At 42.0% G+C, this 25,122-nt stretch overlaps 2 protein-coding genes across 15 annotated transcripts in view; both read left to right on the top strand.

The window, feature by feature from the left end:
• Positions 1-25,122, top strand: part of NRG1 (neuregulin 1) — a 452,615-nt gene that overhangs the window by 338,830 nt on the left and 88,663 nt on the right. For 3 of the 14 annotated variants that reach the window (XM_071424691.1, XM_071424690.1, XM_071424687.1), the window contains exons 1-2: positions 12,726-12,856; positions 13,287-13,977. The exons of 8 other annotated variants lie outside the window; for them this stretch is intronic. In XM_071424691.1, coding sequence (XP_071280792.1) covers positions 13,350-13,977 — 628 coding nt within the window. In that variant the 5' untranslated portion in view covers positions 12,726-12,856; positions 13,287-13,349. Of the gene's footprint in view, positions 1-12,725; positions 12,857-13,286; positions 13,978-25,122 lie in introns of those variants that run through there. 3 more of the 14 variants (XM_071424689.1, XM_071424700.1, XM_071424701.1) reach the window with 3 other exon arrangements.
• LOC139588902 (uncharacterized) lies at positions 12,737-13,083 on the top strand. Its single transcript, XM_071424702.1, has one exon. It carries the CDS (start codon positions 12,737-12,739, stop codon positions 12,896-12,898), a length of 162 nt encoding a protein of 53 aa, XP_071280803.1. The 3' UTR covers positions 12,899-13,083.

Raw genomic sequence — 25,122 nt, 5'->3', positions numbered from 1 at the left:
GAGATGGGAAGTTGTCTCCACGTCTGTCTATCTCCTAGATCCTGCCTTTGAGGAGCTTCCTCGAAGTTGTAAGGAAGGGAAAAAAAAAATAAAAAAGAAAGAAAAGCAAAGCATTAAACTGTGATCATCTAAATGCACCTACTATTTTTCTGTGAGAGTGTTCACCATGTGTCTTCTCTGTTCATTAAGTCTTCAAAAAAGCTTCAGTGACATTCACATCTCTGATGTAAAAAATGTATCATAATTTCCTGCAAAGTTGGAGACTTCTTCAGCAAGAGGAATGTGGAATTTCTTCCTAAAACAGTCTATCGTGCCAGTGTTGAAAGTATGATCTCAGGAGAGAAGGAAGACTCTCAAGGGAGAGAAAAGGGTAGCCATGATAGGTTATTTTAAAATACAACCAAAAGCTTCTATTAACACGTTGGGTGAAGTCTATGATCGCAAAAGGATCTGAGCAGGATTCTGGTTTATCAAGGAACCTCTAGGGTAAGGAATGAAGGAATGGAGGGGAGACACATACAATTGCAGGTGTGAGAAAGCAAATGATAATGCCCAAGACCACATGGTTGTATCTGCCTATTTATTAAGTTAGGCACTTAAGGTTCATTTTAAGTACCTGAGTACAAATTTTTTTTTCTTTTTTCTTTTTTTTTTCTTTTTTCTTTTTTTTTTTTCTTTTTTTTTGACTGGCTTCCTTTTTTTTTCCCCCCTCATAAAGGAAATGCAGTGACTGCACATGCCTTATTAAAAGATTGCTTGTTTGGCAGGTGGCCATAGAAGAATAATTCCTCTTATTGCTCAGTAAATCAAGTTACTGTCATTTTAAACACTCTAGCTGAATTTCTGATGAGCACATGAAAGAGTTAATTCTACCACTGTCATGGTACCACAGCATTAAAATAAGAGAAAATTTTAGGAACATAAATTGTATCCTCTCTTGTAGCATAAATTTGGAGCCTAAACAAAATCCTTATAAAATTATGCCATTCTGTAAAAGTCTTGCAAAATATACAAGTAGAACTGTGGACTAGTAAAGTGCAAATAAAATACAAGCAGGGAAGCAGTCTCTTGAATTTGTAGGTATTTCAAATGCATTTTTAAAATTTTAAATAAACTTCTTATAATGTGAAATATTTTTTCATTTCAGTTAACACAACCTTTCTTATGTATGATAATAATCAGGCTATCCTGGACTGGATGGGCCTGTTGATTTAATTTGAAGTGGTGGGCTCCTTCTCTTGAAAGTGTTTTTTGTTGCTTTTGCAATTGAAAGCCTTTCTTTCCTAATAGGATCAGCACAAATAATTACGAAAGGATTTTTCTGTCATCTGTGCACTGTTCCCCACAGTGGTATTAAAAAGCCTGTCTGCAGTACTGAAATAGTCAATGGCCGTGGGTAGCTGGAAAGGTCATAGTTAACTGTTGCCACTCAAACTAGAGAAAGTCATCTACAAAGGCAAGACTGTGGAGTTTTTTACTCTAATCTCCATTATGCCCAACTGTTCCCATTGTGGGAAAAATAAACATTTGGCCTGAAGCCACTAGGGAGGTTCTGTCAGACAGCAGGGTTAAGTGCAGGACTACAACCCAAATGGTAGGTGTCATGACAATCCTTTGCAGCGCTTGTTCAGTAACACGCAAGTGATCTGGGATAACAAAGCTTTAACACTGCATGTGTGCCAAATTTCATGCTAGCTAGCCCTTTGGTTCTGAATGCAGACCAGAGGCCTCCACTCTGACCTATTGGGCAGGGAGTCTGCTTGAGTTTTTTGTCAGATCCCTTAAATCCGTGAGATACATCAGCAGCCTGTGGGAGAAGCTTCTGACTCTTCAGCTTTAGGACAGCTCCTTTTTATAATTTTTATATTTTTGGCACTTTATCAAGAGCAGTTACAAATTTTGTACAAAGAAAGGAACCCCTTGAGGAGGGGAAAAACAAATTGTGACTCAGGTTGAAACTGCACAAAGGCATCCTGCTGGGGAAGCAGGTCTGAATTAGTGTCTGTGACTTTAATCCGTGTATCTAATCTGTAACTTTACTGCTTGTTCAAGTCACACAACCTTATTGCTTGTTCAAGTCACACAGCAGAAACCAAGTATGTTTCTGCTGTTCTAAGCCTTCATTTCAGGAGTTCTGGCTCTGTATCCATGTTCTGTGCCCCATGATATGTTGTACAGAGCAACAGAAAATGAAATCTGAAAGGCATTTCTTTAGCATTAATGTACAGATACCAATTTGAGAGGTGCATGTCTGTAATCATAGGTCACTATTTGGTGTGCCAGGAAATGAGCACTTCTGGCCTGACCTGTCCCATATTCCTTGAAATCACAGGACATATATGCATACTTTTTCCAGCTTGCTGTGAATACTGTTGTTTTGTTAGGAAAAGGGCATCGTAAAGGTCTTTATTTGAGGTGCTTCATCTCATGGGGTACTATCTGTACCTGCTTCCTCTCTGCCCAGCCTCTGTAGACTTCTAGCTTGTGTAATTGCTTTTGAACATAATCCCATCCATAGATCAAAGAAAATGCACAACCTTATTGTTGCAACTTAATTTTTCCTGGACTAACTCTTACAGTTGTCCTTTGTTGTCCATCTCAATGGTAGATTCAGATGCATCATGCCTTCCAACTTCTGTGCTTTTCCAAATAGCTGATATTATTTAGCCTCTTCAGTTGAAACTCTTGGAAACTGTCTCATTATCTAATGCATGGGCAAGCTGATGTTGCCAGTAGCTATAACTTACCTCTACACTGGTAAGCAGTAAACCTGAATTTTCTGTCTGCTGCAGCCGCATTAATAATGCATAATGTTTCCTGTAATTACATACATGCACAGAGATTACTTTTTTTTTTTTTTTTTGTTAGAGGAGGAAAGAAGATGGAGGTGGGGGTGAAAGGTGGTGGAAACAGATACAAGTAATTATTAATGCTGATGAGACCCAGCTGCATAGGTTTTTAATTAGCCCTTGTCTAACCCTAATAGTCACTGTTGGGATAATACTAGCACTTCTTAAGCAGTCTAGTTTAGAAAGGGAAGTGTATTGTCTGCTCACACCTGCACTGTGTAGTGTTACTAGCACATACTCAGCAATGCAGGCCAAAACGATATAATTCTTTTCAGTTCACTTGAATTTTAGTCATATTGTATTCTTCAAGGCAGTCTCGAGGAGTGAACTCTATGCAGCTGCGCAGGGCTGCTTTCCTGATGAAACCATGAACTGATACCTGATGAAGGAAAGGAATGCAGTATACCAAATTTCACATATCTTTAAAGTGTTAGTAACAAGAGAATGTTACTAATATTCAGAGGATCATTTCAAATTCATCAGTGAAGCAGGAGCACAATCTCTACTCTTCAGAGCAAAAGGAGTTTGAAATTCAAGACCCCCTGCCATTTCATTCTTTAACTAAGCTGAAGGCTTCTGGAATACGTAGAAATGTTTTGCCCATGAATGGGTGCCAGCCTGATCCATCCTTGGGAGCTTGATCTTCGTCCTGTGGAGCTAGTGCTTTTAGAATGGAATCTATTTTGGTCACATCCTCGTTTTCTCCTCTGGCATGTGCAAAGTTGTTAAAATGTTGTTCTTTTGTTGGAAACCTGAAGAAAGGACAAAGGATTTAGTGTGAATTTAGAAACACTGAGAGGTTTTTCTGGCCTTTGGCAGCTTTTAATTTAATTGGAGTTAAGCAACAGTTAAGCAATATGCAGACTTAAAGCAAGAACAAAGCATCTCTCAAATGAAATAATGTATTGGATCCTCAGTATTTCCATAGCTGAGTAGGATGAAATCTTGCTCACACGGGCAAGATATTTGACCCCATCATTGCAAAAGCAAATTTCTGAAGGAAAGGGAAAGTTTTATAAGGACTGACTTCAAAGCGTGGCCCTGGTCAGAAAGGGATTTAGGGACTCTATTTAATTTAATTTATGTGCATATAGGCCAAAGACACAAAGTGCCTTTTTCTTTTTTCTTGTAGCCCTGTAGGCTTCACTTCTCCACTTCGCAGCCACTATTCTCCACAGGCATAACATACCTACAATGGTGTACATGAGGACAGCTCTATTTTATTTGACTTTCTCTCTGGATGCTAATATGGATAAGCTTGGCTGGGAACACAGAATACAGGATGACCTTAGCCCTGCCTCTCTGGACCAACTTTTCAAATAATCTTTCAGAGTAAATGCATTTATTCCTTAGACACCGTCAAGAAGAAGGAGAGGCTGTCCTCTCCATTCTGTTTTTGAAGTCTCACTGCTACTCTGTAGCCTCTGCAGTGAAACACAGGCACACATAATGCACCCCCAGTGGACATGACCTGCAGTGTGAATGCAGGAAATGCTGCAGGAATAATGAATCCTTCAAATGAAATTATAGTTACAAACTCATTCTGATACATATGTATACATGTATCAGCTCTGTCACTGCCTCTGATGCTCCATTTCTAGGTTGTTCGATGTCCTGCAGAAGGGGATGTTTCCAAAGCCGCATTACAGGACTTGTATCACCCAGTACAAGTATTGCCCATACTGCCCAGTGCTGTTGTATATCCATGTGTTAAGTATGAACAAGTTGTAATAAATCTGCTTTGCCCTGGTGTAGGGGTCTGCTCAGTGTCTGGAGCAGCACAGAGTCTGCTCTCTAGCTTTGAACCTGCATCAGGCAAATGAACATTTCTTTAAGGTTTCAGAGTTTCTTCTTTGCCGGTTTCCTCTCTTGCTCTTGAAAAGACTCTGCCTGATGCACAAATATTGAAGTCCCGTGTGTGAGAAAAGTTAACTGCCTTAAATCAGTTGATTTCTGGAAGATGAGAGTTTTGCTCTTCTGCTAGACCATAAAGAGCACCAAAAAAAGAGCCTAGGCGCAGAAGTGATAGAGATGTGACACGTTAGGCTTTGCATTTAAAACTTGGCTATGGAATAAAAGCATATTTGGTAAGACTACTCAAAACTCATTACTAAACAAGAAATATCCTTCGTTATACTTATTTGAATAAGTCTCAATTTGCTGGAAACTGACAGTTTCAGCCAATTTCAGCGGAGTCATTCATGCCTTCTATGGCCTTCTGAATGCACTAAGAAAGAATATTAAATATTAAATGGTACTAGGTACTAAGATTCTGAGGCATGGTGAGAGCTGTTGCTTTTGTTATTGCTGAATTTTTGCACTTAAAAATATCTTGTTGATTATCTGTTTCAAACAGTGGACATATCAATTCTGCTAACTTGTGCATAATCAGGCAACATATAAACATGACCAGAACTGAACCTTACAAGTGTAATTGATAAGGTGGATTCATTTCATTATTCAGACGTATTTGTAGAAAGTTACTAAGCAAACCAGCTCTTGACATGAAATCATAATATTTTGTGCAAGCAGAATTCTGAAATTTGGAGATTCCTGCAGTATAACTTTACTGTAAGATGTACTTTAAAAGTCCAAGCCACAAATATGTTAATGTCCTATCATTGATACATGTTTATTTAATGATACAGAAATTCCTCCATGCAGTAGGCCGGCTCCATGCCTTTGACTTCTTTTTGCTTTTCTAATAGCAAAACTATTGAATACACATATAGTAATGAGTTACTCTATTAAAAACTCCATGAGCAGTTAGAATATTAAAAAGTGAAATAAAGTACGGTGCCTTAAGATTTAAACAGCAGCTGTTGAGAATATGTGCAGGTACAAAAATAATTCTATTTATTCAAACAAAACAACAAAAACAAAAGGTGCAGTAAGTACAGTCAAGATATTTCAGAGTGATGTGTATCCTGTTGGGATCTTCTACATGCCTCTGCATAAATTAAGCCCAGATTCAGGAAGCGCTTTGGGTCATGGTTTCACTCTGTGAAGTCTTTTTTGAGAAGACAAGATCAAGACTTCAGGCCTCTGGAGCATGGTCCTATTCTCTTTCTTCCAGCCTAGGAGGTGTATAGGTATTTACTGGATCAGCATGAGAATTAGGGCTGAACAATGTTAGTGCATTAGTGCAAGTGACAGAACAGAAAGAGCAAAAAGAAAGGAGAGGCAAGGAAAAGGATGATATTTCCACCCAAACTGTTCATCATGAAACCACTGCACTATGCTCCAAAAATGCCTTCTCAGTTCCTGATTAGGCTCTGATTCAAAAAGGCACTTAGATATATGATGTGGCCCATCTCTAATCAGGAAGGCATTTCACCACCTTGTTTAACTAGATGCACATTTAAGTATTTTATTAACTGTGTGTCAGTGAGGAGGGGGTAATGCCTTGATTCAGGGTTTTCAGGACCTTGAATCGAATTATCATTGTCCAGTGACTCTGCCAGCAGTTAGAGCACTGTAAATACAAAGGCTGACAGCACAAAATCCTGCATAGCTGAGCCTGTGCAAAATAGCAGTGTGTGCAATTGCAACTGTCCTATGAATACCATGAGGAATTTTTTCTGTCTGAATAAAGTGGTTCAAAAGCAGGAGGGCAGTACTGAGGTAGGTGGGAGTGAATGACCAAGCCTGAGCCCTGTGACTTCGCTGCTGCTCCAGCTCACTGCCACAGTGGGAAAATAAATAATCACAACGGCCCCAGCAGGTTTACTGGAGATGCCAGTGACAGAGTGAAGAAATCAGATCTGGGAAAAAAAGCAATTCCCAAACAAACAAATTTAAAAAACATCTGAATTGCACATGGACTTTCTCTGTCTTGTTCTGCCCTCAGGCAAAAGAGCCTAGCAGAGTGCATTACTTGTCTTTGCACCTCTTAAATGTTCCTTTACCACATGGTCGAGATAATTACCTTTAGCCTGAACAGTGGTGGGGCCCATCCCCCGTTTTGTGACTTAGCAGAGGCTGGGGAAGTGAGTCAGTACCATTGATGAAAAACCCTCACATTCATGGTTTCATGTCCTATTTCTGTGTCTAGCTCTGCTTTAGAATAGGATGAAAGAAACTCAGTGTCTTACATTTCACTTGAAGATGAAAAGACTCAGAACACTTTTTTTGTTCCCCTGAAATAACAGCCCATTTTATGGCAGTTTTCAGTTTCAGTTGCTGGCTGTAGCTATTTAAAGTATAAACTTTTCTTAGAACAATCATTGTTGTTGTGTTGTTTTTTTTCAAATCACTGTCTCTGCAAGACGCAACTATTGGACTTACAGCATGTAAATGCTTGGTGTAAATGTGTTCATGTGATGCCAATACAGAAAATACTGCTACAGAGGCAACATGAGCTCTCCCAAACATTTTCAGAATCACTGCTGTTTGTTTGTGTACTGTACGTCAGACATATCCAAGTAACATACTAGTGTGAGGACCTGTTTCTGACACACCAACATCCAATGTAGTTGGTTTGCCTTGAGGGTACAAAGAGGGTTGGAGTAGCTTCCTTATGTCCCATCTTTTATGTTGTCTGAGAGTAGGGGGTCTTCCCACAGCAATCCTTTATACCAACCAAATTAAGCTAATACTAATGATTCTGCTGACATTGACACATTTAGTCTCATGTCTATGCCTGAATATGTGCTTATTTTTATTGTTCATCTTCTTTTGCCTTTTCTTAGAGGCTTGTTGTTTCATCTCCTCACTCACATATGGCTACAAATGGGCAGAGGGTTTAAAACCAATAAAAGGGAAGAAGGTGATGGAAATGGGCAGAAGCATAAAAGCAGCACTATCATCTATGTTATATCTGCTTTACATCAGGTGAAAAATACAGTGTCTGTGTGCAAGTGACAGCTTGTCCCCTTTTAACATTTCGAGTTCAGTGACAGGACCAGTATAGAGGCAAAATGAAGTTTTCTCTTTGTGCCATTTGAGCTGAGAGATGAGGTTCCTAGTAAGGGCTTTTGGAAGGACTCAAAGAATGCTGGCATCAGTCCAAGGGAAATGGATTGTGGAAGGGAGATTGGTGAAACACTGGAAGGATGAATAAATGAATCATTTCTACTATGTGTGGTGGCCCCTCCTCCCACACCATGACTGCTGGCAGTGATGGCGCTCATTGGGCCTGATCACTTGCTTTGGGTCACTCCTCCATCTTTATATAGTGCACTTATTTAATTTGAAGAAAGTGCAATCAATAAAAAGCGATCCTTTTATCTTCCTCATCAATCTCTTCTTAATGAACATGCACTTTTTTTTTCTTCTTAGATTCTTAGTTACAATGCTTTTAATTTCTCAGTGTATGGTAGAAAAAGGGGTGCAGTCAAACACAATGGAGCAGTTGGTGCTGTATGTTGCTGCTTGCTTCTTACTGAAGAATGGGCATGTTCTTAAAGGAAACCAGTCGGGGGGGGGGGGGGGGGTGCATATCACTTGTCCTATATTGATGTATGGTCCTCTGAGTATTCTTTCTTAAGCTGTTACACAGCAGAGCCATGAATAACCACTTGTGAAGAGGTATTTTAATTTCCTAATGTCCCAGCAGTTGCAAGACAGTAGATAATTCTTAGGAATCTTTTTGTGGACTATTGAGACTGTATTTGAAGGACATAGATATTTGAAATCTAATGGTTTCCACGAGAATGACTCATCAAGCTTACTTTCCAGAACTTTCAGCAGGTTTGGGTCTTATTATGGTATGACTGAAGGGTCAGCTGAGTTAAATGGTACTTGTGCTCTATTTGGAAGGTTGATGTTGGTCATAATCACACATCTATTCACATCCTTGTGGCTGGCCAGAGAAAACAGTCCTCTGCCGTTTGAAGTCCACCTCCTTTTAGCACCTATAAAACTGGTGTTTTGTGCTATTTCCTTGAGCCTTTTGGGAGTGAAACTTTATAAAAAAACCCCACTTGATTCTTTGCAAAAACACTCCATGAAATAAAATTACAGTTTTCTAAGGCTCTTAGTTTCAACCTGTTATTTGGCAGGAGTCCAAATCTCAGTCATAGATCAGCTTCATTAGTGTAGAGTCAAACTGCATTTTCCTCTAAGCCAAAGAGACCCAAGCTATGTGGCAATCAGGAATAAAGCTTTGCACATGAAGCTAACTTTATTGAAACAGGCAAGTAATTTCCTTCCTTATCCTGCTGTATATACCACCAATGGGCTACCCCAGTAAAACTTCATTACCTTCAAGGTCATGCCCCCATTTGATTTTCCAGGCCTCCCTTCCAATTTCCAGGCCTCCCTTCCAATGAGCCAGTTGCTGGCTCTTCCCAGCCTCTCATCTCCTTCAGCCTGGCGGAGTCTGTGTTTAAGCACAGCATGCAACTGCTAGTGTGTCACTACAGAAATGTAAAAAGCTCAAGCCTGCAGGATAAAGTATTTCTGCATTGCTTTGGGGGCAAGAGGAACAGGATGGGCCCCTGAAGTCAGTGTACCTTCAGTTTATAGTTTTATCTTCAGACCCGAAGTGAGAGATCATCATCAATGAGCTTTTACTACAGCCTCGAGAGCTGACTCAGAAAATAATGTGCTCCCGTACCCACCCCGACGTGGTAGAGTGCACGGGGCTTTTTTTGTCCGAATGGTCCCGGGAGGAAGCAGCCCGTAAGGTATAGGATTGCAGCATGGCGGGCAGGCTGTGTTCTGGCCCTGGCTTTGGCCACCTGTGGAGCGGGGCCAGGGAAGCTGGCTGGGCGATGATTCAGCGCCTCCTTTCTCCCTTCTCGTCGGGGAATAGCGGGAGCCACCAGGCACCCCGAAGGCGGGGACAGAGCATCGGGTGCCGCCCCGCTCTCCGGGTGCCGCAGGCCCCGTAGCCCCTGCGGAGCTGGGGCGCTGGAGCAGCTCTGCAGGCTTCCCTGCGGAGGGGAGGAGGGGGAGGAGGTCTGGGCTCAGCCGGCTGCGTGATGCTGAGGCAGGCAGGCAGCGCGCCAGGGCTGGAGGTGCGGCGGGGGAAGGGACCCGCAGCGGAGGAGGGCACTGCAGCCTGGCCGGGAGCCAGGGACCGCGGGCACGCTGCGGCCGCGGAGCCGGCGGGGGTGTGCGGGTCTGCCTGCCTGCCTGCCTGCCTGCCGGGAGGAGCTGCTGCGGGCGGGCTGGGCCTGCCGGTGGAGGAGAAAAAGGCGGGGAGAGATGCTCTCCAGCCTCAGTTTAGCCAGCCGGGCTGGGGCAGGAGCCGTTTGGAAGAGCCCATTCCCGGTCCGTGCGAGCTGACGGCTCCTGGCGGCAGCAGGGTGTGGAAGGGGGCGATGCCCCCGCATGCAGAGGACCCCCTGAATGCGTCCCCCCTGCAGTTAGCCCGCCATCCCTCTGTCCGGCTGTGCAGTGTTTTGTGTGTTCGGTTTAACTTCGTGGCAACCCTTACACGGAAGATGCAAGGTCTCCACGTTCGTTTCTGTTCAGCCCCGCACCAGGAAGATGTGAGCAAAGCAGGAACATGATTTAAAGGAGGGCAGATAAGTGTAGATAGGATGGAGGGTCACAAAGATTACTGGAGATTGAACGCAGGCAGTTTGCCAGGAAGACCAGTGCAGGAAATATGTGGACAGGACCGGGGATTAAACACAGACTCGGAGAAGTGTCAGCAGGGAAAATTCTCTTACTGGAAATAGGAAGGTTGAAAAATTAGACATGGATAAAGAAGGAAAGGAATTTTAAAAAATTTCTGCCAAGCACTCAGATGCTGTAGTATCTCATCTGTGCAATGAATAGAATATTCCCAGCTGGTTGTCAACTTGCACTCCACTTTGAAGAGTGATGCTGTAGCTTCACACTTGAGGAACAACTTGGGTGTGTGAAAGTGTGTCTGGTTTTCCCAGATTTATCAGTTGATCGAATGAAAGGTGCATCCTTTCTCTTGAAACCGTGCTTACTTGTAGCCACAGACCACTGCACCTGTCACAGCAGTGCTACTTTTTGTTACCCTTTCTACAGAGGTTGTGTTGTCAGTGCTGTTTGAAATAGGTTTTGAGATGCTCTAGAGAGACTGCACTGATGCAGGATATTACCAGCAAAAGGGAACATGTGCTTTATAATAAGAGAAGCCATGTATGTAAATATGCAGTGCAAGCTGTTCTTTCTGTCTGAGGCTGCTGATCACATCATTAACCTAAGGACCAGACACTTCAGTGGTAATGTAGGCTAGATTGTAAGATGATTTATCTTTTTACATTCCTTCAGAGAGTGTTATCACTAGTTATCATTAGCTGTACTTTAAGGTAAATGCTCCAAGCACTTGATTGTAGTAGCATTGTGATTACTTCAGTGGGCTACACAGGAAGCTTTGTGATCAGACATCCATCAATTAGTCCTTGACATGACGGTCCGTAAAAACACTATGGGATTCATTCAGATTTTGATAAATCTTTTCCATGTGAATGTTACTAATGTTCCCATGGAAGGAGGGGTGAGATGGGAGTAGAGTTAGAGGCAGAAAGAGAACATGGATAGAATCAGATGCCTCTTTTGACACTACCAAAAATAGATAACTACAAAGGAATTTACCTTTCATGTGCCTAAACAAGACACCAACAAAAATTAGTTCAGAGCAATTTTTAGCACTTGATTCTTTGTCTCCTTATGCATCCTGCAGCCATTCATACTATGGAGAAAGGGGGATTCTCACCAGCAAAACTTCAATGCAAATTTTTCATTAAGTTCAAGGACCTGGAAATTGTATTATAAGTGTCTTGCCTTTCATACACATCTTTATTGTTGCACAGGTGTATTTTTCTGTAAGAGACAAAAGAGACTGGGAATAGATCTGATTCTAGTCTTACTTTCATTATGTTAACTGGACTGTTGATTTTTACCCCTGTATTATACTGCATTGGTGGCAATGGTAGTGCTACATATTAGTGACAGTGAGAAATGGCAGCCAAATTTAACGAAGTGTAAGCCTTTAATTAATAATAATGATAAATAATAAAAGAGTTTATTTTTTAATTTTTTTTTTTTTTGTCTAAGGTGAGTGAGGATCTATTCTGGCAATATGTGAGCTCTTGAAAAGTGCATTCAGGAACTGACTTTAGTGTGAAGTCTGGGGCTTTTTGTGTTTGGAAAAGGGTCTGGAAAGGAGGTTGGAAAATGGAATTTTAAAAAAAGCAAACCTCTTTGCAATAGCTTGAATGAAATTTATCAGAGATGGGAATGGCTTGGGGTTTTTTATTTCCTCTGCTTGATCTAAGATACATTCCAGCCTTATTCCTAGGAAATAAAACTTACTCAGGAGCTTGGAAAGAAAAGCTGTCTCTAGGTGTTAGGCAGGGAGAAACTGCTTCTGGAAAGAGGTCTTCCCCCTGGGAGAGATCGAATATCAGCCTAAGCAAGCCCAGTCCAACCCAAAGAGCTCCAACCGACACCCAGTCCTTGCTGGAGGACTTTGCCATGGATGGCCACTGCTGCCTCTGACCACGCTTTGCCTGGAGAGAGGGAGTGGGTGGGTGAGTGGGTGAGCAACTCCTGTCCGCTCCCTCCCTTTGATTTGATGGCCTTTATTCCTCCTAATTGGATAAAATAGGAAGTCACTGACAGTCCTGCGTTGCTGGGTGTACTGATTTCACTCAGAGCAGCCCTGCAGAGTGCGGGGGGTGGGGTAGGGGAGGAAGGAGCGAGTCTGTACATCAGGGAAACAGGCTGCGAGGGGGCTGGGGGAGCGGGGCGGGCGGGGGGGGGGAACGGAGGAAAGTGAATGAGCGCTCAAGGAGGACAAAGAGGGAGGGGAGATAAAGGGAGTTACCACCGTCTTGGCATCGCTCTTGCTTTCAAACCTCTCTGTAATGATATTGTTTGCAGTGATGCTCAGACAGCGAGCACCTGCTGCTCTGTAATGATTCAGCCTCTTTCAGCCGCCGCTGTAACACGACAGGATGCTGCTGCTACTGTCACTTCTGCCGTTGCCGCTGTTGTTAGAGATTTTGCTTTTGCTCCTTCTACCGCATGACAATTGTTTTCCTCGTCTGAGCAGATACCAGCCTCAGATGCTCAAGGTGAGAGTCTTGCCTTTCGCTCTGGGCTACTGGTTTACTTAATCTGGTCAGTTTGTTCAGTGTTTGTGGTTTTCTTTATCTCACGAACCCTCCTTATCCCTATTTTGTTTTGTTGTGCTTGCTTTTGGGGGAATGTTTCTTCCCCCTGCAGAAGAGCTGGAATTGCTTGAGAGGCATTTAAGGAATTATAAACGTGTCTAGCAAACAGGAGCTCAGTAATTGCAGAGCTATTCTCAGTTCAGAGAAGCAGAGACAGTGACAGAGGGCTTGGGGGCACAGGGACTGGGGGGGATCTAATTTTTCCTGTGCATTACTCCTCTCTCAGTTTGGATGATGTTGCTGAGCTTCGACCTTTTATTGACTCCCACTCTGTGATTTTTGCGGAGCACTGTGACTATTACTACCATCTCTTTTTGTCTGTGTCTCACAGTAATGGACTGTGATAGAGTTAAGGCCTTTTGGAGGTGAGCTGTTTGAGAGCTGATGCTTAAACATGTCTGAAGTAGCTGCCGACACTTTCCCCAGCCCCTCAGCTCAGCTGAGCCCTGATGCGTCCCTCAACGGGCTCCCGGATGAGGAGAACATGCCGGGGACCCAAAGAGAGGACAGGAGGGTCCAGGGGATAGCAGGCCTTGCCGCAACCTGCTGTGTGTGCCTGGAGGCAGAGCGACTGAAGGGCTGCCTCAACTCTGAAAAGATCTGCATCGCCCCTATCTTGGCTTGCCTGCTTAGCCTTTGCCTCTGCATTGCTGGTCTCAAGTGGGTCTTTGTGGACAAGATTTTTGAGTATGACTCTCCTACCCACCTTGACCCTGGGAGGATAGGACAAGACCCAAAGAGTGCTGTGGATCCTACAGCTCTGTCTGCCTGGGTGCCTTCGGAGGTGTATGCCTCACCCTTCCTCGTACCTAGCCCCAAGAGCAAGGCTGAAGTGACAGTGCACAGTGACAGCTCACTTGTACCCTCCAAACCGTTCCTCCAGCCTTCTCTATATAACCGCATCCTAGATGTTGGGTTGTTGTCCTCTGCCGCACCTTCGCTGTCACCACCCGCCCTGGAGCCTACCACAGCATCTCAGGCACAAGCAACAGAAACCAATCTCCAAACTACTCCAAAACTTTGTAAGTAAAAGCTATGTGTTTCTTTGGGTTTTTTTTTACCTTTCACATTAAAAAAAAAAAAAAAGGCACTTAACTGTTCTGTGACTGTCTACAAGGAGGGCCTGTGATTGACTTGTGAAGCTTAAGCATGTTAAGAAAGGTATAGCATGGGTTGCCTTCTGAGAACAGCATCTAGAATCCTCAGAACTTAATTCTGAGGTGGGCAGGACTTCATCTGGGATGTCTGTAAAGGGCCAGAACCACCTTTTTCTCTCCATCCGCTTGCAGGGAAGTACATGATTTGCTTCAAGGGTTTATCTGATAGCTATTCCACATAGTGTATTCTCCTTATAAATTGGCTTTGTCTCGTGTGCTGGATCTTCCATGTGTGTTCTTTGCCTTGCCTGCAGAGCATTTCTGATACATCCTTCCTGAAGTCTGTGGCTGCCAAATATCCCTATCATCCTCATGAAACTCTCAGAACAGTGAGAAAAAGCAACAGCAGATTTGAAGCAGTTAGAAACTGGGAACTATTAATTTAGCATCTAGCTTATGATTTTTCCCTTTCTCTTAAGAGCAAAGCATACATTTCTCTGTGTCTTCCCCTATCTCTAGGAGCTGCTTCTTGTTTAACTTGTTTCTCATATATTGCCTTACTCCCTTTTGTGGGGCATTTCAGGAAAGCATTCTTGCCGATGTGAGAAGAGTCAATTTCTAAATTAATCTTTGCTCATCATAAAAACAAACAAAAAAAGGTATCTATATTATTTTCTTCGTAATCATAAAGCATCAAAATACTGCATTGCTGAAGTGTCATTTCTTTGACATTCATGATTTTAACCCACCAAATTCAAATCAAACCAAGCCAGCAATTCCTGAGCTGTGTAAAGCTGTGTAACTCTAGTAATAAAGAAGACAGCACACTCTTCTGCTGAGAGCACAGGGCTGGGGCTCCCTGTGGAAAGCTGCAGTGATCAGAGTGAAAAATTGCATTCCTCACAAATTTCCTTGCAGGAGCCCATGTCATTTATTCTCCCTCATGCCTTCCCTGTAATGCCGCAGGCTGGCACATTGAAGATGGCACATTCTGGACCTCACCCTGGAGCTCTGAAGTCACCAGAAGTTCACTTCTACGTTTAGCCCGACTGGGACTGAACTTAGTATAGATATGTGGTGTTTAGATTAAATCTGACATTTTAGGCCAACCCCCTTGCCAGTGAAAATGAGCATAATTACAGTGATTTCAGAGGAGGTGCTTTCAGCTGAGAGTGAATCTTGAACAGCAGTTCCAGAATGAGTGAAAGAAAGTTCTGAGTATTCCTGTAGAAACCCTGCTGCCTCTTGCTTAGATAATGGGTGGCAGCCATCCTTCGGATCAAAAGTAATTTGTCAGATGAAAACAGTCTAATAGAGAAATACTGCTGTACCATTAAATGACAGGGGGCTTTGTCTGTGGTATTACTTGAATTAACCACCTTTGCAATTAAATAGAACTATACTAAGTGAGCTTTCTTTTAAATGTTGCTGATGCATAAAATCTTTTTTGTAGTGCAAACATTCTGACATTAAATATATGACTTTTTAACACATTTTGCTTCATAAAGTGACCAGACACCACTATTCAGTCATAATTGCCTCAAGAATCCCTCTTGAATTTCTATGTATGTGGCAAACCTTTTTCAAAAACATGCTAACTTCATCTCTGAAGTAAAGGAAAGGGCAGAGGGGCTCAGAAAAGATTCTTTGGAGTTGTCACTGACAAACAGCCATTATCTGCATTCAGAGCTGCTTACATCTGGGAAATAAATTGTGGTCCAGAAGTTTGGTGATTAGGTTGAGAGGGGTTTTTTTGATTTTTATTTGGGGGTTTTGTGTGTGTAGGAGTTTTTGGGGTTTGAGGGTTTTTTTAAGGCATTGTAGAGTTCCATAGCTACAGACTGAAAGGAGAGGGACAACTGGTAGCAGATCAAGTTTGGTTTGCTCTAGGGGAGAATGTTGCATAGACAGAATTTATTCTAACTGTGGTACATAATTCTGACTGTGGCAAGTATCTCTGATTATCTGCAAAGAAAAATCAGAAAATCTAGCTGGAAAAATACACGGCAGAAGGTCTGCCTAAGAATTCCAAGAGGCATGAAAAGAACTTTTTTGGATGGCTCTTAAAGCACTGTCTTGGGGTTTTTGAAACAGCTGCATTTCAAACACATCATTGTGTTTTATGTAGAGCAAGATTTGTTGAAGAGGTTGACAGATTGCATCAGTGCTAGCTTTTTTTTTAATGCCTTTGACAGCTATAAAATTTTCAGTGACATGGCTTGAAAAGTAGCATCTGCAAATTGGATTGTCCCTTCTTTTGCCTTTCAGTGTCCTTTTTTTCTTTTCAGGCAGAGTGAGGTAATATGTTCCCAGAAAGTCCTTTATATGGTGATTTTTTTTTTTCCAGTGCAGAAATAAAAAAAAAAAAAAGCACATTTCATCTTCTGTGCTTGATGTACTGTTTCTGAACCTATCCTCTCCATGAGTTTCCAAATCTTTTTCTCTTCTCCTCTCTTTTCTGTCTTACTCAGCATATTCCCCTTAAAGCTGTATCCTTCAAGGTCATAGTCTGCAGAGGGCTAATTGATTCTTCTTTCTCCTGGAGCCTGCAAGAGAAAGCAGAAGAGAGACAATCCTGATAATTGTGTCTGGTGTATTAGATTCAAGACTGGTCTTGTTCCTTTGGTTATTCTTTGCCCTTTATCAACAGAAAAATATTTCTTTCCATTTATCTTACCTTTTATATTTTAATATAATTTTTCCTTTGCTGAAAGAGAAAGGAAAGATGAATGTTTTAAAGCATTCCCATATTTAGGGAGATTGTCAATCTTAGCATAATTACACCAGAGAAGATATTATTACAAGCAGGATATAATAATACACCCTAACCTACAATCTCCCTCCCTCTGAGAAGACATGAAGATTGTAAAAATGCTAACTCAGTTCAGGAGCTGAATTTCACTTCTTCTAACACTATCACCTTCAAACACAATTCCAGCCTTTATCCAGGCTGGTTAGAGATTCAGTTCTGTAGTACTGAAAAAAATGTGTTTCTGTAACAATAGCTTTTATATATATCTGCAAACCAACCATTCCGCTCTTTAAAGATCTTCCAACAGCCTCCTCTTTCCATTTAAGTCCACACAAAACTCCCAGAAAGGCCTGTGCAGAGCTTGCCTTTCTGGGGTGACAGCTCTGCCGATAACAGTGCAGCACTCCTGTGCTTTGGTTCTGCCCCCGAGCAGAGGCATTGTAGGCCCTGGCAGGCCAAGCAGGCCTTGGCTTTGGGACCACAACTCTTATAGCTTGGTCGGGTGCCACAGGGCACACAAGAGACAGGGCAGGAGACAGACCACAGCATGAGTTTTCTGGAGTGGGTTTCCCTGAGAGCAGAGCTTGAGGACCATCAGAGAGCAGGGCCCAGAGGATGCACATGCCTGGTGGCACATCCATGCAGCCCCTGCACCCATTTCACTTCTGGCTTCCCTGGCCAGCTCAGGTACCATGCGCTGATGTGCCAGCTACACACATGCCGTGCTGGTGGCCAGCAGACAATCAACAGGTGTGTCTTCATCTCCTTACAGCACTGGACCTGCGCATGTCCCTTGGGAGGCAGGCAGTATTCCTTCCTTTCTCACTTATGCTGGGCCTCGCCTACAGAATGTGGCAAAGTGGAAAAAGAGTTCTACATTACTGTCAAATACCTCTGACTACTCGAGGGACAGCTCTCTTCCAGTGTTTCTGATTTCTGCTTCCACTTCAGGTGTGCTGGGTCATTATTAGGAGGATGTTGCTTTCTCATCCTAAGTGGAAAAAGGTTAAAAGATTGCTTCTGAAGCCTGGTAGTGGCTGTTACCTGGGAAGTAGTCTCAGCTCGCCTTCTAATTTGACAAACAAGCTCCCTAATTATGGCAATGCTTTAAAGCATTCACCTTTCCTTTCTCTTTCAGCAAGGGAAAAATAATATTAACATACAAGAGGTAAGTCAAAGGAAAGGAATATTTCTGTATTGATAAAGGCATAGTGTAATAAAAGAAGCGAGACTAGTCTTAAGTTGAGGCACAATGGCTAAATTTCTTGTGTCCTTTTAGAGCTAGAGATGGGGAAAATTGAATAAAAATTGTACTGTACTTTGTATCATACCGTAAATACTCCTTACATTTTTTCCCTGCCTCTTTCACTTCCACTCATTCTTTCTCAGCTCTGCATTTGATGTCATTTCTCCTATTCACAGTAATTTGGGAAGGTCTGTACTTTAGCTTGATAGCAGGCTAGAGGGAGCCTCTCCCTCCACTTAGAAGTGCTGCAGCCCTCTAACTTCAATTTAAGGACAGAGGGTTTGTTCACAGAATCTTCATGCAATGTTTGTTCTTGTTCTTGAAAGACTAAATCTGACCACCCATCCTCTATATTTCAAATCCCCATCACAACACCATAGGACTGAGTCCATGCCTGGCGATCTCTGAACGTGTCAAGGTCTGGGATGTCTCAGAGAGCTGCAGGGGGCTGTACTCAGGGGAGGGGAGAGGACATGATACAGCACAGGCTCTACTTTAGCCTTTTCTGTGCTCACTGTTGCTCTGTAGGGCAGTGCCACAGAAGAGATTGTTTTTTCCCAAAACTTGAAGATGCAGGAACTTAGAGCTCATGCTGGTCCATTTCTGACACAGTACTGGATTTGATTAGCTTCAGATACTTGACTTAAGTGCCTGCATTAGGAAGCTAGCTAGCCTTCAGCTATATATCCAGCATAAAGGGAGGGACTTCCCCTAGACAATTCCCAGAGTGACTCTTTAACAGGAGTCACTCTCTTTCCCCATGGGTCTACAGGGAGACTACCTTTGCAGTTCAGTTTCTAAGTTAAATATCTACTACACAATATGAGGAGTAATTTTGAAAGCCATGACTTTTCTTTATGTGTCTTGTGGATTAACAACATCTTGTCACAGGGAATTTACAGTTAATCATGGTTAAGATGCCAGACAAGTTTTGAGCCTAACTCAGGAGTGTAGTAAAGGGATGCTGATCTCAGTAGGCCCAGGAGACACAACCAGGCCTCCATTAACAAGCAGCAATAAAGCAAGTGCCACAGTACTGAGCCAGCCAGTCTGTATTGCTCTGCTGTTCTAAAGGTCATGATGGCTCCTAGAGGTATATACTTGTGACAGGAGCACTCATGGGGACTGATGGGGTGAGATGCATAAGATGGAGCAATTTTTAGGGAGTTCAGGTCCATTAAGCCTTGCAAAGCAATAATTGAGACTTCCCCTCCCCAGTCCAGTTAGCTCACACTGTCTTTAAAATGTCCTTAGCAAGCACAGTTTGCTCAGACAAATTTATTGTTTTGTTTCTTTCAGGATCTCTACCACCCCCCTTTTTAGATTTCATTGATTGCATGGAAACAGTTCTTCTGTTTAACATGCAGCAAACTATACGGATTGGTCTTGTGTTTCTTTCTCATGGACAAGCACCCCAAATTCATGGCTTTTAAATTTTCCTCATGGGTGTGGTTTTCCTTTCATGAACCACTCATTGTGCACAGAACATGGTGGAGAAAAAGCAGCATTTCTTGGGGTGTTTTTTTCTTAAAAACAGTCTGAATTTCTCAGTACAAAACAGTAGTCTGCAATTGTATTTGTTTTTTAAAGCTTCATTTTGCTTTGAAACTTCCCTGAGAGTAAGTAATGTATGTGTTCTGCATGGAGCCTTTTGCATGTTCTCCCTCCTCATTTATATACAGATGGATATGTGAGTATAGAGAATACAGTAAATATGCAAAGTATATGGCCATTATTTCTTTATTTAAAAATGACATCTGCAACTGTTCTGCATCAAAAGTTCTAAGGAAAACGGATTAATAATTGATGTAATTACAAAATTCAGGATTGGATTTTCACTGCAGAGGACTAAAATTATCCTCTTTCTATATCTGTTGTATTTTTTCCATTGTTTGATTTCCTGTTAATGCACTGCAAATAAAGCACACAGCAGCCTACCTCAGATTTGCTGTGCCTAACTTCTGGTTACAGAGAAACCTTGGGGAACTTTCTCTGCATCAGATGAGAAAGCACAATTTGGCTTGCTGGAGGCTAAGTAGCAGGTTAATTGTGGTGCAGAGCTGGGATGATATAAATGAGCCTTTTCATCATTTGCAGTCTTGCTAATGGAAGTGCAATAGATTTGCTGCAGAAATCCAACTCAGAATCAATAGCAATGCAATGAGGCAGCTGGTTCAGGGGGAGCACATGTGATGCCAATCTGCTGCAGACAGTACCTGGGCAGAGATTGCGCTGTCTCTTTCAGGAAAGGGGAGACAGACCAAAAAAATGCCATAGCAGGTGATGAAAGAATTTTGAAAAGAAAAGGACTGTTTCACCTTGGATGGGCTGGAATTAGGAGAAAGGGCTTTTTGTGACTAAGGGAAGAGATTTGTTTTCTTTGAGGGATTCAGATCTGTTTGGACTCAAAGCTGGGTTATTGTTACACATTACTAAGTTCGGCGGCAACAAAAATCTTGGTGCTTCAGGTCATGTTCAAGTCACATAAAATCAAGGACTGAATCATGGTGTGTACTTTGGAGCTGGATAGATGGGTTTAGAGTATCTTCTGCCAAAGGCTTCTGCCTTCTTGTTCCCCAGGCAGACCACAAAGAGGAGCAGGCCCTGTCCTTTGTGGACAGTTTTATATTAGGCACACTGGCTATCTTTACCGTTTATACTGAAAGGCAGCCACTTTCCTGGAGAGTGAGCACTGTGAATCTCATCTTGATCCTTCACTTTAAAACATTTTGTGAAGTACCAGACACAGTGGGAGGTACACATGAAACTCAGGAGCTGGAGCATGACCACTGTTTGGCATTTAGGGAGCAGCAAGGGAGAAATGCATTATTTTGAGGTAATATGAACTCTGCTTATTTACACCCTGACCTGTCTCATCTTTCTCCCCCATTCACATTAAAGTCTTAGTCACTGAGACAAAAGAAAAGGTTTTAGCTGAGGGAGAATGTGCAGGAACAAATCCAGTGGGACATGGCTGGCCATCACTAAAGGCTTCCCTAAGGTAAACCAGAGGCAAGGTCTGTTCAGCTCTGGACAAGATCAGTAGTATTGCAGCATCCATCTGTTACATTTGGTCCTGTACTGTTTAGCTACAAAAGCCTTATTTCAATGTATATCTTCTCACAAGAGTAAATTCAGCTTTTTCACATATGCTTTCCCTACCCCCTCCCCCACTTTTTTATATCTCTGCTTCATCCTGGAACTTGCTGGCGGTGCATTCTCATAACTCACACAGCTTTTTATTTTGGCAATGAATATTGTCTCAGTTTTTGAGATGAAAGGAAATCAATACTGGGTTGGTAGTCACACAGCACTGGGGGAAGTATATGAAGCTGTGATCTTAAGCATGATTTGTGACATTGTTCAGTATTTGTATGGAATTCCTGAAAGATGAATTTTTACAATTTTTAACAGTCAATTAATTCATGTGATTAGACAGATCAAAGTAGAAAAAAAGAGTATCAAGCTCATTCAAAAGCTTCTCTCATATTAAAAAAAAATGAAATATCTCTGAGCTCATAAAAGATTACTTAAATCGTCTAAGGAGGTAAGTGGAAGCAAGTGTAAGGCTACTGGAACAGCATCTTGAGAAGAGAAACTTGGGCTTTTCTCTATATTAAATTAATCTGGATAATTAATTTAGTATTTCAGCTAGAATTAAATGGCCTGAATTTTCACTGGTGTAAAGGTTCTCAGATCCGTAGCCCTGTAAGACCTGTAAGAGCACTGGAATGCACATGACACAGTGTCATCCCTACTAAGGGGTCTTCCAGTTTTGGTGTGAAACCTGAGGGCAAGACATTGTCTGCCTTTTCCCTTTTTCTAGCATCTTTTTTAGATAAAACCACCTACTTTGACTTTGAAAATACTTGTTTGTATTCTGGCCACTTGTTCATTTACACCTTTTACTCCTTCCTGCCATGTGTTCCCCACTCATGAAGATCCATATACACTGTAATCAGCTCAACATTAGTAAGCCTTTTTGACAGGGTAGGTAGGCTGAACTCTATGATTCTCACCATGAAGGAAGTTGTTTTCAGTCCATGAATTATTTCATCACTCTTCACATTTTCTTATTTTTCAGATAAATAGAGACATAATTTTGATGGTACTTAGACATGGACTAGTGCAAAATCCCAGCAAAAGACAACAAAACCTGCTCATTGCCTTGATCACTGTTTAGAAGTACTCAAAATGTATAAAGTATCATCAGTGGCTTTTTAATATTTTAAGCAGTAAATCAGTAGTCCAGTCAGAGCAGAAGACCAATGACTCACACATGCAAGGACCCTCACCAACCTGCTTCTTTAATTCCCAGGGGTGCACACTGCTTCTCACTGGAATAATAATTCTAAGGGCCAGTCAAGGGAAGAAAAGACAAATATTGCCAAGCTGTAGCAATGCTGTGTGCATTTTAGGAGGAGTTTCAGCTCCCTCATTCCACATCTGATTCTGTCCTACTCCAAATGATGCCTTCAGCAAGTCTCTTTGGGTAAACAGGAGGCCAGCTCAATAATTTGAACTGTGAAGAGTTCCCCTGTACACTTGACTTCTGCTCATGCTTTCAAAAATTTCTCCCTCTATGCCCCACTGATACTTCTCCCACTGTTGGCTCAAGGACCATTTCATCACTTTGCCCTTCATTCAGCTTATTATTCATTACTTTGCCCTTCATTCAGTTTATTATCTCAAATTCTCCAACATTCAGTTCTTCCGTCCAAAAGTGGAAACTGTCCTAGTGCATGAATTAGTGGGATGGAGGATTTTGGTCCTTACTCCTGTCTTCCCAGCTTAAAGATACTTTGCCTATGGATTCTTTTTCCTTTCTGTCCTACAGTGGATATGCTGAATGGACTTATCCTGATAGGGTTTCATTATGCCTGAGCATCTTTTATAGTAACAAGACATGAGAATAATGGGGCATGATCATAGACCAAGAAAGTCACAACGGCTAATAATGTCAAGATATCTGGGATTTTTAAGACATTTTTATATTTTCAAAATAGGTTTTCTTGGGTTGTGGGTGGGTTCAGCAGGACAGTTAGCAGTGTGACAGTAAAAATTCCTTAGCAAGGGAAATAAAGTGTGTCAGGGTGAGAGGGAAAAGAATAGGGGAATGGAAGAATGATCATTTATTTACTAGTCTGAGTTGATCAGGGAACCAACCACTGAATATGTTGTTATGGTTTTAGGAATTAAGGAGTACAGGATCAAAAGCAAGACAAAAAGCTTCCTGCTCTGTTGGTGCAGGATCTTGGATAAGCTTGAGCTCATACTTAAAAGAGCAGAACGTAATTAAGTAGCCAGGAAAGGGCCAGGAAACTGCAAAGAATTGATTGTAGCTGTCAAGCATGGGAGACCAGGGAAGGTCTGATATTTTCTTGACTGGATAAAAGCAGGAAGAATCTGTTCTCCAATGCCACAGGTATTTACAGCCTGCATGGAACTTGCAGAAGATCCCAAAGCAGCTTTTCCCCCTGCTGAGGATCTGAGCTAGGAATGCAATCATTCCCCTGTCCATCCTTCATTTCTAAGGGATCCTCTGTAGGGCAGATCATCCTGCCATCTGGCCATGCTGAGTGCACACTTTTTGTTGATGGAGAGATCCAAGGAGTTGCCCTGCTTTCTCCAGCCACCCCAATGGCTGGAGTTGCTCTGCTTCTGCTGCAGACACTGCAGAGTATCTCTCTGTTACTGAATTCCCTCCCATCACTTTGTTCAAAACCCCTCAGTGTGCCCCAGCCTTTGCCTCATGGGGGTTAGTCAACTTACCCTTATTTTTGGAGGTGTTGATTTAGTATAGTGTTAATAGATTTTGAATGTCATTACTGACAATATTTGCAAATTCCTCCAACTGCATAATTTTTAGGACATACAACTGTGAATGCATTCTCTTTGTGAGCAAAGAGAGGCTGTGTTTCTGGATGAAAAGGCCAATGAATGCATTAGGACACAGACTTTTGCTTCAAAATCAGTTAACAGAAAGGCACCTTAAAATTCTCCTTTTGGCTTATAAAATGGCATCTGGCCAGTAAAGCCATCAAAATGGGATTTGAACGTGTGAATGTTTAAGAATGTGGCTAACAACCTTTCTGTTGTTTGCCATCTCCAAGCATTTGAATTTGCTGTGCTGTAGAGATTAATAGAGGCCTCTCATATAAGTAGCTTCTCAAGCAACCCTGTAATTTTCCTAATTGTTGGTAATAGATTGCTTAATGTGTGTAGTTTTTTCTTCCCCAAATTTGGAGGAAGGATTAAAATTACATGTTCTGTAAGTGTATTCAGATAACTATTACAAGCCCAGGAAGCAGATTTGCTAGCTGTGAATCAGAGAAAGTACCAGTTCACAAAAATCACTTAGCTGGGCAGAAGCTTGCAGGGGAGGGGGCTGAAGATGAACAAGGCAGAAAAATATTCTGATGTTTCCTGAACAGGACTGAGATCCAGATTGCATTGCATGTCAATATACCAGGATTCAAAGAAGAATCTAAATTTATTTGTCCTTAACATATCTAGCAGCTTCCCCAAGTTGCAGAATAATACGTGGCTATGCTTTGCTTTTGCTTTTGCAGATTATCTGTAATGTCTTCTCAGGGGTGTTACTGATACTTTCAGCATGCTAATACACATTGATTTTTAACAAATGGGTACACCAGCATTACTATCTGATGTTAACTTACATTTAATTCGTATCTTGGTTTTCATACATTATTCTGTTTTACAAATGATGATGACATAATGGCATTTTTTGTCTGATAATTGATCAAAAATGATGACTTAGCAGAAACTCAGACACAGTTGAAAAAAGCACTATTGGCAAATGTTGGTCAAGTCGTTTAAGTACTGCCCACTCAAAGGAGATCTTAAAAATGTCACTCAATAGAGAAAAATCAAACAACTTGATCAGGACTTCTGTGTCCTGATCACGTAAGAGAAAATCTGGAGTGTTCAGATCTGGCAGGAAAATCTGCATCATGCAAGACTGAGCTGAAAATAGATTTTCTAAGCTGCAAATTAACCACAGTTCTTTTAAGAATAAACATGTTAAACTGCAGGAATTTTTCCTTTGGGG

The sequence above is a fragment of the Agelaius tricolor genome, unplaced genomic scaffold (assembly GCF_023055355.1).
Source record: "Agelaius tricolor isolate 1412-34295 unplaced genomic scaffold, bAgeTri1.0.p SCAF_4, whole genome shotgun sequence".
NCBI lineage: Eukaryota > Metazoa > Chordata > Aves > Passeriformes > Icteridae > Agelaius > Agelaius tricolor.
Note: the sequence above shows the minus strand (reverse complement) of the source record. Positions and strands in the feature narration are given on the sequence as shown.